General features: G+C 46.9%; 1 protein-coding gene across 1 annotated transcript in view; it reads right to left on the bottom strand.

The window, feature by feature from the left end:
* SHANK3 (SH3 and multiple ankyrin repeat domains 3) overlaps window positions 1-16,246 on the bottom strand; it is a 658,681-nt gene that overhangs the window by 468,208 nt on the left and 174,227 nt on the right. Inside the window, exon 8 of the mRNA XM_074942807.1 lies at window positions 12,409-12,486. Within this exon, the coding sequence (XP_074798908.1) occupies window positions 12,409-12,486 (78 nt within the window). The remainder of the gene's footprint in view (window positions 1-12,408; window positions 12,487-16,246) is intronic.

Genomic DNA, 16,246 nt, shown 5'->3' on the forward strand with positions numbered 1-16,246 from the left:
CAAACCACACTTGGTTGACTAGAGTTGATAGTGCCAGGTCCTGGCACTGAGTTGGGTCAACCTGGAGGGATCTAGGGACCTTGATGCCATATTGAATGTGCTGGGACTTTGGTGCCATATTAGGCTGCCCCAGACAAATTCAGAGACCTTGGTGCCATGTTGACTGTGCCAGACTTGCATACTGGGCTCTGTCAGGTAGAGAAGATTGGGGACCTGGATGTTGTTTAAGTTGGGCACAAGCCACTTTGGCTGGCAGATCTCCAAAATTGGACTTGCACCTTACTAGATTTATACAACTGAGCTTGAGCAGCCTCCCAGGAGCAGAGGTGAGTGAGGCAGCTTGCCCACTTCTGCAGGTCAAGCTCCAAAGTTGATGCTGGATGTGTACACTGCCTGACAAGGGAATACCGAGTAGCAGGAGGGAGGTTATATTAGCTCTGTATTTTGTACTGGTGCAACCACTACTGAAATACTGCGTCCAGTCCTGGTGCCCACAATTCAAGAAGGATGTTGATGATAAATTGGACAGAGTTCAGAGAAGAGCTACAAGAATGTTTAAATGATTGGAAAACCTGCCTTAGAGTAACAGACTCAAGATCAATCTCTTTAGTTTAACCAAGAGGCAACATGATCACAGTCTATTAGTACCTACATGGGGAACAGAAATTTGAAAATAGAGGGCTCTTCACTCTAGCAGACCAAGATCTCACAAAATCTCATGGAAGTTGAGGACAGTGAGAGTGCCCCTTGCTTGGTAACAACTAAAGCCTTATCATTGACAAACACCCTATTAATTGTCTGTTCAAGTCCTATCTAGGAAGACTGCTGTGAAATCCAGAAAGAGAATAGTAATGCAGCTATCACACTGAATGAACTTTCCACATCAAGAAGCCTGTAATTGTGACTGTGAAGCTGACCTGGAGAACTCACCATCACGCCAGTTCCAACTGGTAAGTAGCCAAATGACTTTTATACATTCACTAGTGATAATCCACAGGTTTGCCACTCAAGTGTATGAATGAGGGTGGGGGAGTGTGTGTGCTGTGCTGGGAGATTTGTTCTATTTTTTGCGGGTGGCAAACAAGGGATGCGTGCTACAGTGAGAAGCTATCTGCGCTTGGAGTTATTGTGTCTGCTGGTTTTGCATTTGCCTGGGTGCTTGTGTTGATTTGTGTTGTGCTGTGCTAGGAGATTTGTATTGATTTGTGTGTGGGTGGGTGTTCAATTGGGATTTTGTGCTGATCTGTTTGGATGTGAAAGTTGTATTGGGGAGTTTGTTTTAAGTTGTATGGATGGTGAATCAACCTTCGAAGAACCGTGGCAGTTGAGCCAAGTAATCCACTATCTGTGCAGTCTCCCTCATATCTCTACGAAATTGTTGCATGTAAATTAGCTGTAGAGTGAAGGTGGTGATTGTTTGACTTACCTCTGACATCACAAGGGTCTAGGACTCTTGGCATGGCATAAATATGTGTCTTACTGTTTATTATATATCGGTGCTTACCAACTGGCAACTGAATTATGTTAGGCTAAATGCTTTTCAGAAAGTACATACCTCAGTTAAAACCCTCTGAATAACTAAAATGTATGATGTGTATGTGTTTCACTAACAAGTTTAATCTTAATTTTCTAGAAACTAGGCTAAAATCAACAAGTCATTCAGAGTGTTGAGGCTGGAGAAACTCACTACATAACAACCAGGAGTCCAGTGGCACCTTAAAAACTAAACAGATTTATTTGGGCAAAGCTTTTGTGGGTAAAAAACCACTTCTTCAGATGTTTCTGGGGATACAGACTAACATGGCTACGCCCTGATACTTCACTACATAACAGGAAATTGTGCTTGCCTACAGCAAAAGTTGGTGAGAAACCCTTAGTGTTTCAAAGAGCTCAGCCTAGAAATCACAGATGTTGTGGTCAAAAGAACTGATAACTTCACAGACAAAAAGAGGAAGAAGCTTTGATCTGGCTGTAAATGAAAAGGTTTTACCACTATTTGAACCTTTGGTTAAAGTGACATAAGAGCTTGCAGTGCTGGTGATATTCCAGAAAAATTAGAATAGCATAAAAATAATTACCTGCATATTATATTTGGGTTTAATGTGCAATAATCCATTGGCACATAAAATTGATAAAAATGATCTATATTTAAGGATCCATGATTTCATGTTCATATCAAAATCACCTGCCTAGGCTAGTATAGAACTAGTACTTAATTAATTGAACTGATTTATTAACTCTCAATAACTGTAACTTCTCAGGTTCAGTTCAATTTGTGAGTGTTCACAATGTCATCTAACCATCTTCATTCTGCTTTCTATAATTTCTTATTTGCTTTAAAAGCTATTTTTTTCTAATTCAACTCATAAATTTATAATAATTCTCTAGTCTGTTCTTTAGCTAAGAAACAGAGAGAAAAGCCTAGCAGAGGTAACTGGTTAATTAAAAAGAAAAGGAGTACTTGTGGCACCTTAGAGACTAACAAATTTTATTTAGTCTCTAAGGTGCCACAAGTCCTCCTTTTCTTTTTGCGAATACAGACTAACACGGCTGCTACTCTGAAACTGGTTAATTAAATGGTTTATTCACGGTGTGTTTTTTAATCTCACTATCTCACACAGCAAGATGGTTATGATGGGTATAACCCCCATTGCTCACAGCACTAAAGGCTGCAGGGTTGCACAGGTGTCACTGAGGTAGCATTTTGGATGTTACTGGGGATGATGTGTAAGAAGGAAACAGGAGACTCGCAGAACCCAGGCTGAGTTTCCTGGGCTGGCACTTAAAAATAAATTAGCTTGTGCTTGTAAACATTAAGCACATGAGATCCAGCCACTGCAAGACAATATACGTGATATCCCACGGTGCCATCTCTAGAGGATTACTTGCCACAGCAAAATCAAACCTTGTCAGTCAGTTAGTTAAAGACATGCTGACATCTTAAGCAAATAATTCAATTACAGTTTCTTGATGAAGAATGGGCAATGACAGGAGCACAGGACTCTGACACTCATCACTTCATTTGGAGCAAGATGTCTGTAGGATATCTACAAACTGCCGGGGTTATCTAAAGAGACGGGGTAATAGCCTTTATTGGAGCAATATCTGCTGATGAGAGAGAAGCTCTGGAGCCTCACAGAGCAATTCTTCAGGTCTGGGAAAGGCACCCTGAGTGTAACAGCTAAATGCAAGCTGGAACAGATTGTTTAGCATAAGTAGTTAGCACATGTTCTAAGGGGCCATTCAAGGTAGAGTGGCCCGTTAACACCTCTGCAATCATAGGACAAAAAGAGGGAGTTAGTGGGTTACACAGATTGTTCTAATAAGCCATAAGAACATAAGAATGGCCATATTGGGTCAGACTAAAGGTCCATCCAGCCCAGTATCCTGTCTGCCGACAGTGGCCAATGCCAGGTACATAAATTTAGTATCTCTTGTCCCATTCAATTGTCAGACTGTCTAGAGTGGCTCAGGACTGTGAGTGCCTACCTCAGTGCAGACTGTCAAAAGCAGGGCTGACACTTCAAACTGGTCATGTGTTCAATTAGATTTCACACACACACAAGCATCTAATGCAGGGGCGAGCAAACTTTTTGGCCTGAAGGCCACATCGGGTTTTGGAAATTGTATGGAGCACCGGTTAGGGGAGGCTGTGCCAGGCTATGCCCCCACCCCCCCCTTACTTCTCTCCCCCTGATGGTCCCCCCACGCGGGACAATGGCCCCATCCAACCCACCCTGTTCCCTGACGGCCCCCCCCAGGACCCCTGCCCCACCCACACACCCCCACTCCCTGTCCCATGGCCGCCCCCAGAACCCTTGCTCCTGACTGCCCCCCACCACCCTATTCAACCACCACTCCTTCCTGACTATCCCCCCCGGAACCCCTGCCCCCATTCAACCCCCTGCCATTCCCCACCCTCTGACCGCCCCAACCCCATCCACACCCCAGTCGCACATTCCTACGCAGCGCAGTTTAATACACGACACCGGCAGCATGGCGCGCTGAGGCTGCGTGGAGGGGGAACAGTGTGGGAAGGGCCGGGGGTGAGCCTCCTAGGCCAGGAGCTCAGGGGGCGGGCAGGAGGGTCCCGTGGTCTGGATGTGGCCCGCGAGACGTAGTTTGCCCATCTCTTATCTAATGTGAACTCCCATCCGATGAAGTGAGCTGTAGCTCACGAAAGCTTATGCTCAAATAAATTTGTTAATCTCTAAGGTGCCACAAGTACTCCTTTTCTTTTTGCGAATACAGACTAACACGGCTGCTACTCTGAAATATGTCCCCTTAAACACTCAGTTTATCTTGCCACCCAGGCAAACTGGACTATGTGATAGCTGGTCATGTTCTCCAGAAATCACAAATATTCCAGTCCCAAGAGACCAGTCACTCACCCACATCAATTTGCATCCAAAGACAATGCTGGTATTCAATTCCATAGTGAACTGACTAAAGGTTTATTAGCTAAGAAAAAGGAAAGAAAATTATTAAGAGGTTAGAGCAGGTAACATTCATGTACATATGAGTCTCAGTCTATAATTCCAAATGGTAGCAGACATGTAATAATCTGCCAGTTTCCCAAAGGTCTTTCAGAGCTACCCAGACTAACTCTGGGGATCTCCATCTTCTCATTCAGTTATTCTGCTCTCTCAGAATCCAAACAGTTCAGAGACTGGAGAAGTGTTAACGGGCCACTCTACTTTGAATGGTCCCTTACAATATGTGCTAATCACTTATGCTAAACAATTTGTTCCCTCTTGCATTTAGCTCAGAGGCTCAGAATACCTTTCCCAGACTTGAAGAAGAGCTCTGTGTAGCTCAAAAACTTGTCTCTCTCACCAAAAGAAGTTGGTCCAATAAAAGACATTATTGTGACGGTCTGTATTCCTATGTTCACACATTTTACAAAACTATAATGGATTTTGTTCAAAGTATACCTTGTGAAGTGTGACGAAGCAGGACTGTTCTTAATGTTCCCTCTGAATACTGTAGGGGTGCCTCAGTTTCTCCTATGCATTTTTTAAGTCTCTAGGTGGTGGGATAAGGGAGTGTAATTGTTGCAGAGCAAAGGGCCAGGGTACATAAATGGCGGACACTTTGTCTCCTGGCAACTGATGGCCTGGGCCCTTCCTCCCTGCAAGGTGAGAGCTAAAGGGTTTGAGAACAAAGGAATCAGGTGACCTCCTGGCCTGGGAAAGGGACAAAGCCCAGAGGAGGAGGGGCTGGAGGGGGAGTCAGTTTGGTGCTGGCTGGGGACATGGAGTGAAGTGCAGATGTGGTTTTCTGGCTCACTGCCCCCCAAAATGGACCCAGCTGAGGGGTCCTGTTCTCTGCACCTACAAGCTCTGTTTTAGACCATGTTCCTGTCATCTAATAAACCTCTGTTTTACTGGCTGGCTGAGAGTCACGAAGTTGGGGTGCAGGACCCTCTGGCTTCCCCAGGACCCCGCCTGGGCGGACTGGCTGTGGGACGCGCACGGAGGGGCAGAGGATGCTGAATGCTCCGAGGTCAGACCCAGGAAGGTGGAAGCTGTGTGAGCTGTGTTTCCTGAAGACAGTCTGCTCACAGAAAGGAGACTTCCCCAGAGTCCTGTCTGGCTTTGTGGGGAGCAGTTCCAGAGCATTGCCCAGGGACTCCATGACATGAAGTATCATTTGAAAATGAATAATTTGCTGATTATTATTGTCCTGGTAAAATATGTGTGGCAACATTGAAAAGTTGTAAGATTCTACTGTATAACATTACTGAGACATGTTCCAAGTTTAGAAAAGCAGGCACAAACCAGTTCCTCAAAGACAAAAGGCAAACTGACGCCTCAGCCAGATTTAAACAAAATCAGATGGACTATCACCTGGTTATGCAGCCATTCTTTGGCAGGAAAAAGAGTGAGAGCAAGGAATTTACATTTTGGCAAAGAAACAGATGGAGGTTCCCATCCTCTCAGACTTCCTGTCTCCTGACCCCGGCTGGAGATGATTTTCGAAGAAAAGGAGAGCTATAAGAAAGGGGGATAGGTGCCCCAAGATATCTCTGCCTTCGTCTCTACTCACGGCATCAACAACACTTGAAGGAGAAAGGAAGCATCACTGGACTAGGGAGGGATCTTGGCTGAAGGGACTTCAGCCAATCAGACTGCTACAGCATGTGGTGAGAGAAACTTTTGCTTTGTAATAACTAAGCTTGTTAAGTTAGGCATTGGATGCATTTTACCTTTTATTTCTTTGAAACCAATTCTAACTTTTATGCCTCATTACCTATAATCACTTAAAATCTATCTTTTTGTAGTTAATAAACTTGTTTTATTGTTTTATCTAACCAGTGTGTTTGGATTGAAGTGTTTGGGAAACTCCATTTGAGATAACTGAATTTGTACACATCATTTTCCATTAATGAAGTGACGGACTGTCTATGAGCAGGTGTTATCCCAGGGTGTGCGGGGCAGTACAAGGGGTACATTTCTGGGAAAAGCCTGGGACAGGGCGTTTGCTGGTGCTGCCCTGCAGTCTAATTCCAGAGTGGCTGGCCAGCTACAGCACTCTTGCACTACAGCTGGGAGTGATTTACATGCTGGAGGCTCTGTGTGAGCAGACCAGGGGTAGTTGCTCTCACAGCAAAGCAGTGTAAAAGCACCCCAAGTTGGAGAACTGAGGGGACACAGTTGTCCAGCAGTGCAGACTGTACCCTGGGGAATGTCACAATTACCTCACCCACCTTGTCTCTCTAATATCCTGGGATCAAGATGGCTACAACGACACAACATACAGCAGTGGGTTACCTAGGGCAGTTTCTCACCCTATGGGTGGAATCTTCAAGTGGGTCTTACCTCACTGATTGAGAACAATATTCTGCAAAATCGCCAGGTCACTAGAACACAGCAGGAGGGAAGAGAGGTCAGGACAGGAGCATCTCATTCCCCTCCTCCTGCTGCTTCCCCACCTCTGCTTTGCCCCCTACTTCCTACAAACTCCAGCAATGGGAAGATCTCTCTTTCTCCACTTCTCCAGCCCAGGCAGTGCTCAACTCTGGGGCGGAGGAAGAGCCATTCTAGAGGCTGTGGTGCCCACACTGCAGTCTCTGGATGCAGTACTTTCGTGGAGCTGAATGCTTTGTAGGTTAGGGAGATGAGATGGGGGGGAGGGGGAAGGAAAATATCCCCAACGCAGCATCCCCCAACGCAGCATCCCCCAATACAGCAGCCACCAACCCTCACAAGCACTATAGCCCTCATCATTTCCATCACCCACTCTACAGTGTCCCCCGCCACTGTTTCTTCTCGTGATCCAAATCACACAATCCTGTGCAAAAGGGTCACTGTATGATCTGGAGTCATTTCATGGGTGACAGATCCAAAGAGGTTGAGACTCACTGCTCTTTGAAAGGCCATCAGCATACCTCTTGCCTACAATGGCCTAATCTGCATATGCAATCATGGTAATTGCACATGCACATTACCTATTGGACTGGAAACATTGTGTGTGACCTTTTTGCTTAATCTGTTTAAAAATCAGATTCTCGTGCTTGATAAAAATCATTTTATGTGCCACTGAAATGCAGCCACCTCGGAGTATAGAATCATAGAATCATAGAATATCAGGGTTGGAAGGGACCTCAGGAGGTCATCTAGTCCAACCCCCTGCTCAAAGCAGGACCAATCCCCAATCAAATCATCCCAGCCAGGGCTTGGTCAAGCCTGACCTTAAAAACTCCTAAGGAAGGAGATTCTACCACCTCCCTAGGTAACGCATTCCAGTGTTTCACCACCCTCCTAGTGAAAAAGTTTTTCCTAATATCCAACCTAAACCTCCCCCACTGCAACTTGAGACCATTACTCCTTGTCCTGTCCTCTTCTACCACTGAGAATAGTCTAGAACCATCCTCTCTGGAACCACCTCTCAGGTAGTTGAAAGCAGCTATCAAATCCCCCCTCATTCTTCTCTTCTGCAGACTAAAAAGTCCCAGTTCCCTCAGCCTCTCCTCATAAGTCATGTGTTCCAGACCCCTAATCATTTTTGTTGCCCTTCGCTGGACTCTCTCCAATTTATCCACATCCTTCTTGTAGTGTGGGGCCCAAAACTGGACACAGTACTCCAGATGAGGCCTCACCAATGTCGAATAGAGGAGAACGATCACGTCCCTCGATCTGCTCGCTATGCCCCTACTTATACAGCCCAAAATGCCATTGGCCTTCTTGGCAACAAGGGCACACTGCTGACTCATGTCCAGCTTCTCGTCCACTGTCACCCCTAGGTCCTTTTCCGCAGAACTGCTGCCTAGCCATTCGGTCCCTAGTCTGTAGCTGTGCATTGGGTTCTTCCGTCCTAAGTGCAGGACCCTGCCCTTATCCTTATTGAACCTCATCAGGTTTCTTTTGGCCCAATCCTCCAATTTGTCTAGGTCCCTCTGTATCCTATCCCTGCCCTCCAGCGTATCTACCACTCCTCCCAGTTTAGTATCATCCGCAAATTTGCTGAGAGTGCAATCCACACCATCCTCCAGATCATTTATGAAGATATTGAACAAAACCGGCCCCAGGACCGACCCCTGGGGCACTCCACTTGACACCGGCTGCCAACTAGACATGGAGCCATTGATCACTACCCGTTGAGCCCGACAATCTAGCCAACTTTTTACCCACCTTATAGTGCATTCATACAGCCCATACTTCTTTAACTTGCTGACAAGAATACTGTGGGAGACCGTGTCAAAAGTTTTGCTAAAGTCTAGAAACAATACATCCACTGCTTTCCCTTCATCCACAGAACCAGTAATCTCATCATAAAAGGCGATTAGATTAGTCAGGCATGACCTACCCTTGGTGAATCCATGCTGACTGTTCCTGATCACTTTCCTCTCCTCTAAGTGCTTCAGGATTGATTCCTTGAGGACCTGCTCCATGATTTTTCTGGGGACTGAGGTGAGGCTGACTGGCCTGTAGTTCCCAGGATCCTCCTCCTTCCCTTTTTTAAAGATTGGCACTACATTAGCCTTTTTCCAGTCATCTGGGACTTCCCCCGTTCGCCACGAGTTTTCAAAGATAATGGCCAATGGCTCCGCAATCACAGCCGCCAATTCCTTTAGCACTCTCGGATGCAACTCGTCCGGCCCCATGGACTTGTGCACGTCCAGCTTTTCTAAATAGTCCCTAACCACCTCTTTCTCCACAGAGGGCTGGCCATCTACTCCCCATGTTGCGATGCCCAGCGCAGCAGTCTGGGAGCTGTCCTTGTTAGTGAAGACAGAGGCAAAAAAAGCATTGAGCACATTAGCTTTTTCCACATCCTCTGTCACTAGGTTGCCTCCCTCATTCAGTAAGGGGCCCACACTTTCCTTGACTTTCTTCTTGTTGCCAACATACCTGAAGAAACCCTTCTTGTTACTCTTGACATCTCTTGCTAGCTGCAGCTCCAGGTGCGATTTGGCCCTCCTGATTTCATTCCTACATGCCCGAGCAATATTTTTATACTCTTCCCTGGTCATATGTCCAAACTTCCACTTCTTGTAAGCTTCTTTTTTATGTTTAAGATCCGCTAGGATTTCACCGTTAAGCCAAGCTGGTCGCCTGCCATATTTACTATTCTTTCGACTCATCGGGATGGTTTGTCCCTGTAACCTCAACAGGGATTCCTTCAAATACAGCCAGCTCTCCTGGACTCCTTTCCCCTTTATGTTAGTCCCCCAGGGGATCCTACCCATCCGCTCCCTGAGGGAGTCGAAGTCTGCTTTCCTGAAGTCCAGGGTCTGTATCCTGCTGCTTACCTTTCTTCCCTGTGTCAGGATCCTGAACTCAACCAACTCATGGTCACTGCCTCCCAGATTCCTGTCCACTTTTGCTTCCCCCACTAATTCTTCCCTGTTTGTGAGCAGCAGGTCAAGAAAAGCTCCCCCCCAGTTGGCTCGTCTAGCACTTGCACCAGGAAATTGTCCCCTGCGCTTTCCAAAAACTTCCTGGATTGTCTGTGCATCGCTGTAGTGCTCTCCCAGCAGATATCAGGGTGATTGAAGTTGCCCATGAGAACCAGGGCGTGCGATCTAGTAGCTTCTGCGGGTTGCCGGAAGAAAGCCTCATCCACCTCATCCCCCTGGTCTGGTGGTCTATAGCAGACTCCCACCACTACATCACTCTTGTTGCTCACACTTCTGAACTTAATCCAGAGACACTCAGGTTTTTCTGCAGTTTCGTACCGGAGCTCTGAGCAGTCATACTGCTCCCTTACATACAGTGCTACTCCCCCACCTTTTCTGCCCTGCCTGTCCTTCCTGAACAGTTTATAACCATCCATGACAGTACTCCAGTCATGTGAGTTATCCCACCAAGTCTCTGTTATTCCAATCACGTCATAATTCCTTGACATCACCAGGACCTCCAGTTCTCCCTGCTTGTTTCCAAGGCTTTGTGCATTTGTATATAAGCACTTGAGTAGAACATAACAGTCTTCAGACAACCTATAGCATCTGTACACAGCACTTTGGAAAAGGAAGTGAGGAAGCCAGTTTCCAAACGGCAACTGCAGGGGGGAATTTAGGGAGGCAGACCGTATCTACCCAAGTTGGAGTTAATATCCACTACTCTTGCGAAAGATATCTGGAGATCTTTGATAATCAGGACCATGGTTTTAAGTCTTTTCTGAATGAGGATATGTGAGTGAATGTGGGTAAGCAAGTGTGTGAAAGGGGGGCTACAAGTTCAACAATAAAAATAAGAAGAATGCAGTATTTACTGTGTGCACATGTGCACTGCCTCCCCCAGTCACTCCAGGGACTGAACCAGTTCCAGAATAAGGAAGATGGGGCTAGAGTTTGTTCCAGTAATCCCCATCCTCAAATAAACCAGTGATATGAATGAGCTCTCCCCTACCATCTATTGATTAACTGGAGCAAAAGACCCCAGGAGCAGACTGTATTTGTCTAGACTTTGCGTAGTGATCAACAGACATCTCTGCTTTGCCAAAGTGATCAATTTTGACTGTTTTCGGTTAAAACTAATTTCAGTCTTGGACACAGGGCGAGCGAACTGTTGTTATCCGTACTGTCTGACTAAAGCACAGCAGAACTGTACTTAGTATGTCCTAATTGAAGGTGGTTACCCTAACTGTAACGTCACTCACTAAGGGTGTATGGGTGAGAGAGAAAGCTAGATGCTGCCGCATCCAACTAAAAGTTTGTGTGTGAGGGCATGGGGGACAGGTGTTCCTACTTGGGGGTATAGACTCTACTGACAGGGTCTAAATGCCATGTGATCTTTCCTCTCCAGTGTTTAAAGACAGAGCTGGTTAGACTTAACTGAGAGTCTTTGTGTCTTCCCAGGGATGACCAGAGCTGCAATCGCTAGTAAGCTGGGCTAGGGGGCTAAGCCTTAGACCTGGTGTGGGTGAGGTTCCCCACTGGCCAGGGAATCACTGAGAGCTGAAATCACAAAGGGCTGGGCCAGGTGGTGGAACCTCAGAAAACAGTAACACAGCTAAAAGGGCAGTGGCAGTGATAAGCAGCAGCAGCAGCTGCGAGTGATGAGCAGCAATGAACGCAGAGGTAATGCTCCAGCCCCACCACCTTCGGGGCAGGAGGTGAACCCCCCTGAATGTAGCCCCGGACTCTGGGACTTCGCTGATCTCAGACAACAAACTGAGTGCGGTACAGTGAGTGAAAGCGGGAGGGGCACATTAAAGGGGCATTCGTCTGTTGGACTTTCACACCACAAGATGGGAAACTTAAGGCAAAGAACACTGCCAGAGATACTGTAGGGTGGGTGTTTATAGAGCCCTTCAAATCCATGGATATCTGCTTTATATCTGCAGATATCTGCATCCACAGATGCAGATAGCCACGGACCATTTTTGCGGATCACAGATCAGATGTGGATACAAATTTTGGATCTAGAGCCCTGCAAATCCACAGATATCCACTTTATAACCACAGATTATTTCTGAGTCTCACCGATCAGATGCAGATACACATGTTGTATCTGCGCAGTGCTCTAGGTGTTTACTTACTGTTTGCATCATTTTGAATCATTGTTTTTGTTAATTCGGTGTTCCTTCTCCTCTTAGTACAGGTTTTCTCTTGTTATATATAGGTTCAGTGCTTCCCGGGGGGAAGTATTGCCTCATAGAGGTGCCATGGGCTGGTGTTTAGTATTTCCAGGTTTCTGGATTGTGGCTCAAGTTGGCTTAGTTTTGTAATGTTAAGAGGAACTCCGAGATATTGAACCAGGCCCTTGTGGCTGCTGACTCCACATGACAGAAGGGTTACACCCACATGTGACTAGAAAATGGTCAACACAGACTCCCCTTCTTCTCTGGGCACACACCTATGCTTTATCTACTAATACTCTTTCTCAGTGCTCTCTAAAACAAGACGGCCCCCAGGCACATCTCCATCATCAACAAAGGTGGGATGGGCTCACACTCTCCTACCTGGAATGCTGTCTGGCTGTTGTAGTTACGAATCTCTTTGCTTGCACCACGGAACAGGAGGACCCGAGCACAACTCTCCTAGAAGAAGAAAACCAGAGAAGAAAGAAGGAAATTATTAGCACTGATATGACGGAAGAGGTGACCTTGGTTCATTCAGGAGTGGAGAGCTCCCTATTGCAAGGATGAGAAATAAGGTAACAATGTCAGAATTTACTTCTACAGCCTTCTACAGCAATCCACACCATCCTCCAGATCATTTATGAAGATTTTGAACAAAACCAGCCCGAGGACCGACCCTTGGGGCACTCCACTTGATACCGAATGCCAACTAGACATGGAGCCATTGATCACTACCCGTTGAGCCCGACAATCTAGCCAGCTTTCTATCCACCTTATAGTCCATTCATCCAGCCCATACTTCTTTAACTTGCTGGCAAGAATACTGAGAGAGACCATGTCAAAAGCTTTGCTAAAGTCAAGGAACAACACGTCCACCGCTTTCCCCTCATCCACAGAGCCAGTTATCTCATCATAGAAGGCAATCCTTCTCATATCCCTTAGTATATAGGGTTATAAGAAAAATTGACAGACAGTGCGAACATCCTATTGATAGTTCCAATGCAACCTTTCCATCATAAACACAGATTTCTCTAAAACCGCGGTCCCCATCAATTTGGAGATCATGGTGTTAACGGGGCAGGCTCATGCTGTGGAACGCCGATTCTGGACCCGGGAAACAAGCACAGAGTGGTGGGACTGCAGGTTTGGGATGATTACCAGTGGCTCCGAAACTTTCGCATGCGTAACGGCACTTTCATGGAACTTTGTGATTTGCTTTTCCCCTGCCCTGAAGTGCAAGAATACCAAGATGAGAGCAGCCCTCACAGTTCACAAGCAAGTGGCAATAGCTCTGTGGAAGCTTGCAAAGCCAGACAGCTACTGGTCAGTCAGGAATCAATTTGGAGTTGGCAAATCTACCGTGGGGATTGCTGTCATGCAAGTATCCAACGCAATCATTGAGCTGCTGCTATCAAAGTTAGTGACTCTGGGAAATGTGCAGGTCATACTCGATGGCTTTGCTGCAATGGGATTCCCTAACTGTGGTGGAGCTATAGATGGAACCCATATCCCTATCTTGGGACCGGACTACCAGGGCAGCCAGTACATAAACCGCAAGGGGCACTTTTCAATGGTGCTGCAAGCACTGGTGGATCACAAGGGATGTTTCACCAACATCAACGTGGGATGGCCGGGAAAGGTTCATGACGCTCGCGTCTTCAGGAACTCTGGTCTATTTAAATGGCTGCAGGAAGGGATTTACTTTCCAGACCAGAAAATAATTGTTGGAGATGTTGAAATGCCTATAATTATCCTTGGGGACCCAGCCTACCCCTTAATGACCTGGCTCATGAAGCCGTACACAGGCACCCTGGATAGTAGTAAGGAGCTGTTCAACTATAGGCTGAGCAAGTGCAGAACGGTGGTAGAGTGTGCATTTCGACATCTAAAGGGTCGCTGGCGCAGTTTACTGATTCGCTCAGACCTCAGCAAAACCAATATTCCCATTGTTATTGCTGCTTGCTGTGTGCTCCACTATCTCTGTGAGAGTAAGGGGGAGACGTTTATGGTGGGGTGGGAGGTTGATGCAAATCGCCTGGCCACTGAATACACGCAGCCAGACACCAGGGCAGTTAGAAGAGCACAACAGGAGGCACTGCGCATCAGAGAAGCTTTGAAAACCAGCTTCATGACTGGCCAGGGTACTGTGTGACACTTCTGTTTGTTTCTCCTTGATGAAAACCCGCCCCCTTGGTTGTCTCTAAATTCCCTGTAAGCCACCCGCCCTCCACCCTTCGATCAGAGCTTGCTTGCAAAGGAAATAAAGTCATTATCATTTAAAAAACATGTATTCTTTATTAATTGTTTATAAAAATAGGGAGATAACTCACAAGGTAGCCCGGGTGGGGTGTGGGAGGAGGGTAGGAGGGAAGGAAAAGGCCACTTTAAAACTTCTTGAATGACAGCCTTCTATTGCTTGGGCTGTCCACTGAGTTGGAGTGGTTGGGTGCCCGGAGCCTCCCCCGCCGCGTTCTTGGGCATCTGGGTGAGGAGGCTATGGAACTTGGGGAGGACGGAGGGTGGTTAAGCAGGGGCTGCAGCGGCAGTCTGTGATCCTGCTGCCGTTCATGAACCTCCACCAGATGCCGGAGCATCTCCGTTTGATCCCGCAGTAGCCCCAGCGTTGCCTCATGCCTCCTCTGATCTTCCTGCTGCCACCTCTCCTCACGTTCATCAGCCACTGTCCTGTACTCTGCTATTGTGTCCCTCCACACATTCTGCTGAGCTCTGTCAGTGCCGGACGACTGCATGAGCTCAGAGAACATGTCATCATGCGTGCGTTTTTTTCGCCGCCTTATCTGAGATAGCCTTTGGGACGGAGGAGGGAGGCTTGAAACATTTGCAGCTGCTGGAGGAAAAAAAGGAAGTGAAGTATTTAAAAAGATACATTTTACAGAGCAATGGCTATACTCTTTCATGGTGAACAACGCTATTCACATTACATAGCACATGTGATTTTGGTACAAGGTCGCATTTTGCATCTTATATTGAGTGCCTGCAGCTTTGGTGTTAGAAATCACACATGCAGTGCCGGGCAACAGATTTCCGCTTGCAGGCGGCCACGGTAAGCCACAGTCTTTCGGCTTCTGCAATCTTCATAACAGCAGCGCCCTCCTTTCCCATACCAAGCAAAGCCCGTTGAGCTGGCCATTTAGTGCTGCAGTTTTCCTGTTAACGTGCAGCAGCAGAAACCAAACTAACCCCCCACCATCCAATTCTCTGGGATGATTGCTTTACCCCTCACCGCAGCGCACGGCTGGTATCAGGGAAGATCCCTGCTAGCCAAACGTGAAGAGCTCAGCGCCAATGACCCCCCCAAATGTGGCTAACTGTGGGGAGGATTTCTTTTCAGCCACAGGCAAACAGCCCAGTAGGAACAGCCACCTCTGAATGTCCCCTTAATTAAATTCCCCTATTTCAACCAGGTTACCATGAACGATATCACTCTCCTGAGGATAACACAGAGAGATAAAGAACGGATGTTGCTTGAATGCCGGCAAATACCGGGATCATACGCTGCCAGGCTTTGTCACACAATGATGCCAGATTACTTGCTACTAGCATGGCGTGGTAAAGTGTCCTACCATGGAGGACGGAATAAGGCTGCTTTCTCCAGAAACCTTCTGCAAAGGCTTTTAGAGTACCTCCAGGAGAGTTTCATGGAGATGTCACTGGAGGATTTCTGCTCCATCCCCAGACACGTTAACAGACTTTTCCAGTTGCTGTACTGGCCATGAATGCATCCCAAGTCCTCAGGGCTACTTAATCATTAAAAAATGCTTGCTTTTATAACATGTATTATATTTTAAAAGGTACACTCACCAGAGGTCCCTTCTCCGGCTTCGTTGGGTTGGGAGGGTATTTCAGTCAGAGTGGTAAAAAGATCCTGGCTGTCGGGGAGAATGGTATACTGTGTGCTCTCCTCAAGCTCGTCCTCCTCCTCCTCATCTTCCCCACCCGCAAAATCCTCAGGCATGGCGGAGAGTACCCCATCATCGGAGTCCATGGAGAGGGGTGGGGTAGTGGTGGCGGCCCCCCCTAGAATTGCATGCAGCTCAGCATAGAAGCAGCATGTCTGGGACTCTGTCCCAGAGCGTCCGTTTGATTCTTTGGTTTTCTGGTACGCTTGTCTGAGCTCCTTAAGTTTCACGCGGCACTGTGTTGCGTCCCTGATGTAGCCTCTGTCCCTCATGGCCTCGGAGACTTTTTGAAATGTTTT

The sequence above is a fragment of the Natator depressus genome, chromosome 1 (assembly GCF_965152275.1).
Source record: "Natator depressus isolate rNatDep1 chromosome 1, rNatDep2.hap1, whole genome shotgun sequence".
Taxonomy (NCBI): Eukaryota; Metazoa; Chordata; order Testudines; family Cheloniidae; genus Natator; species Natator depressus.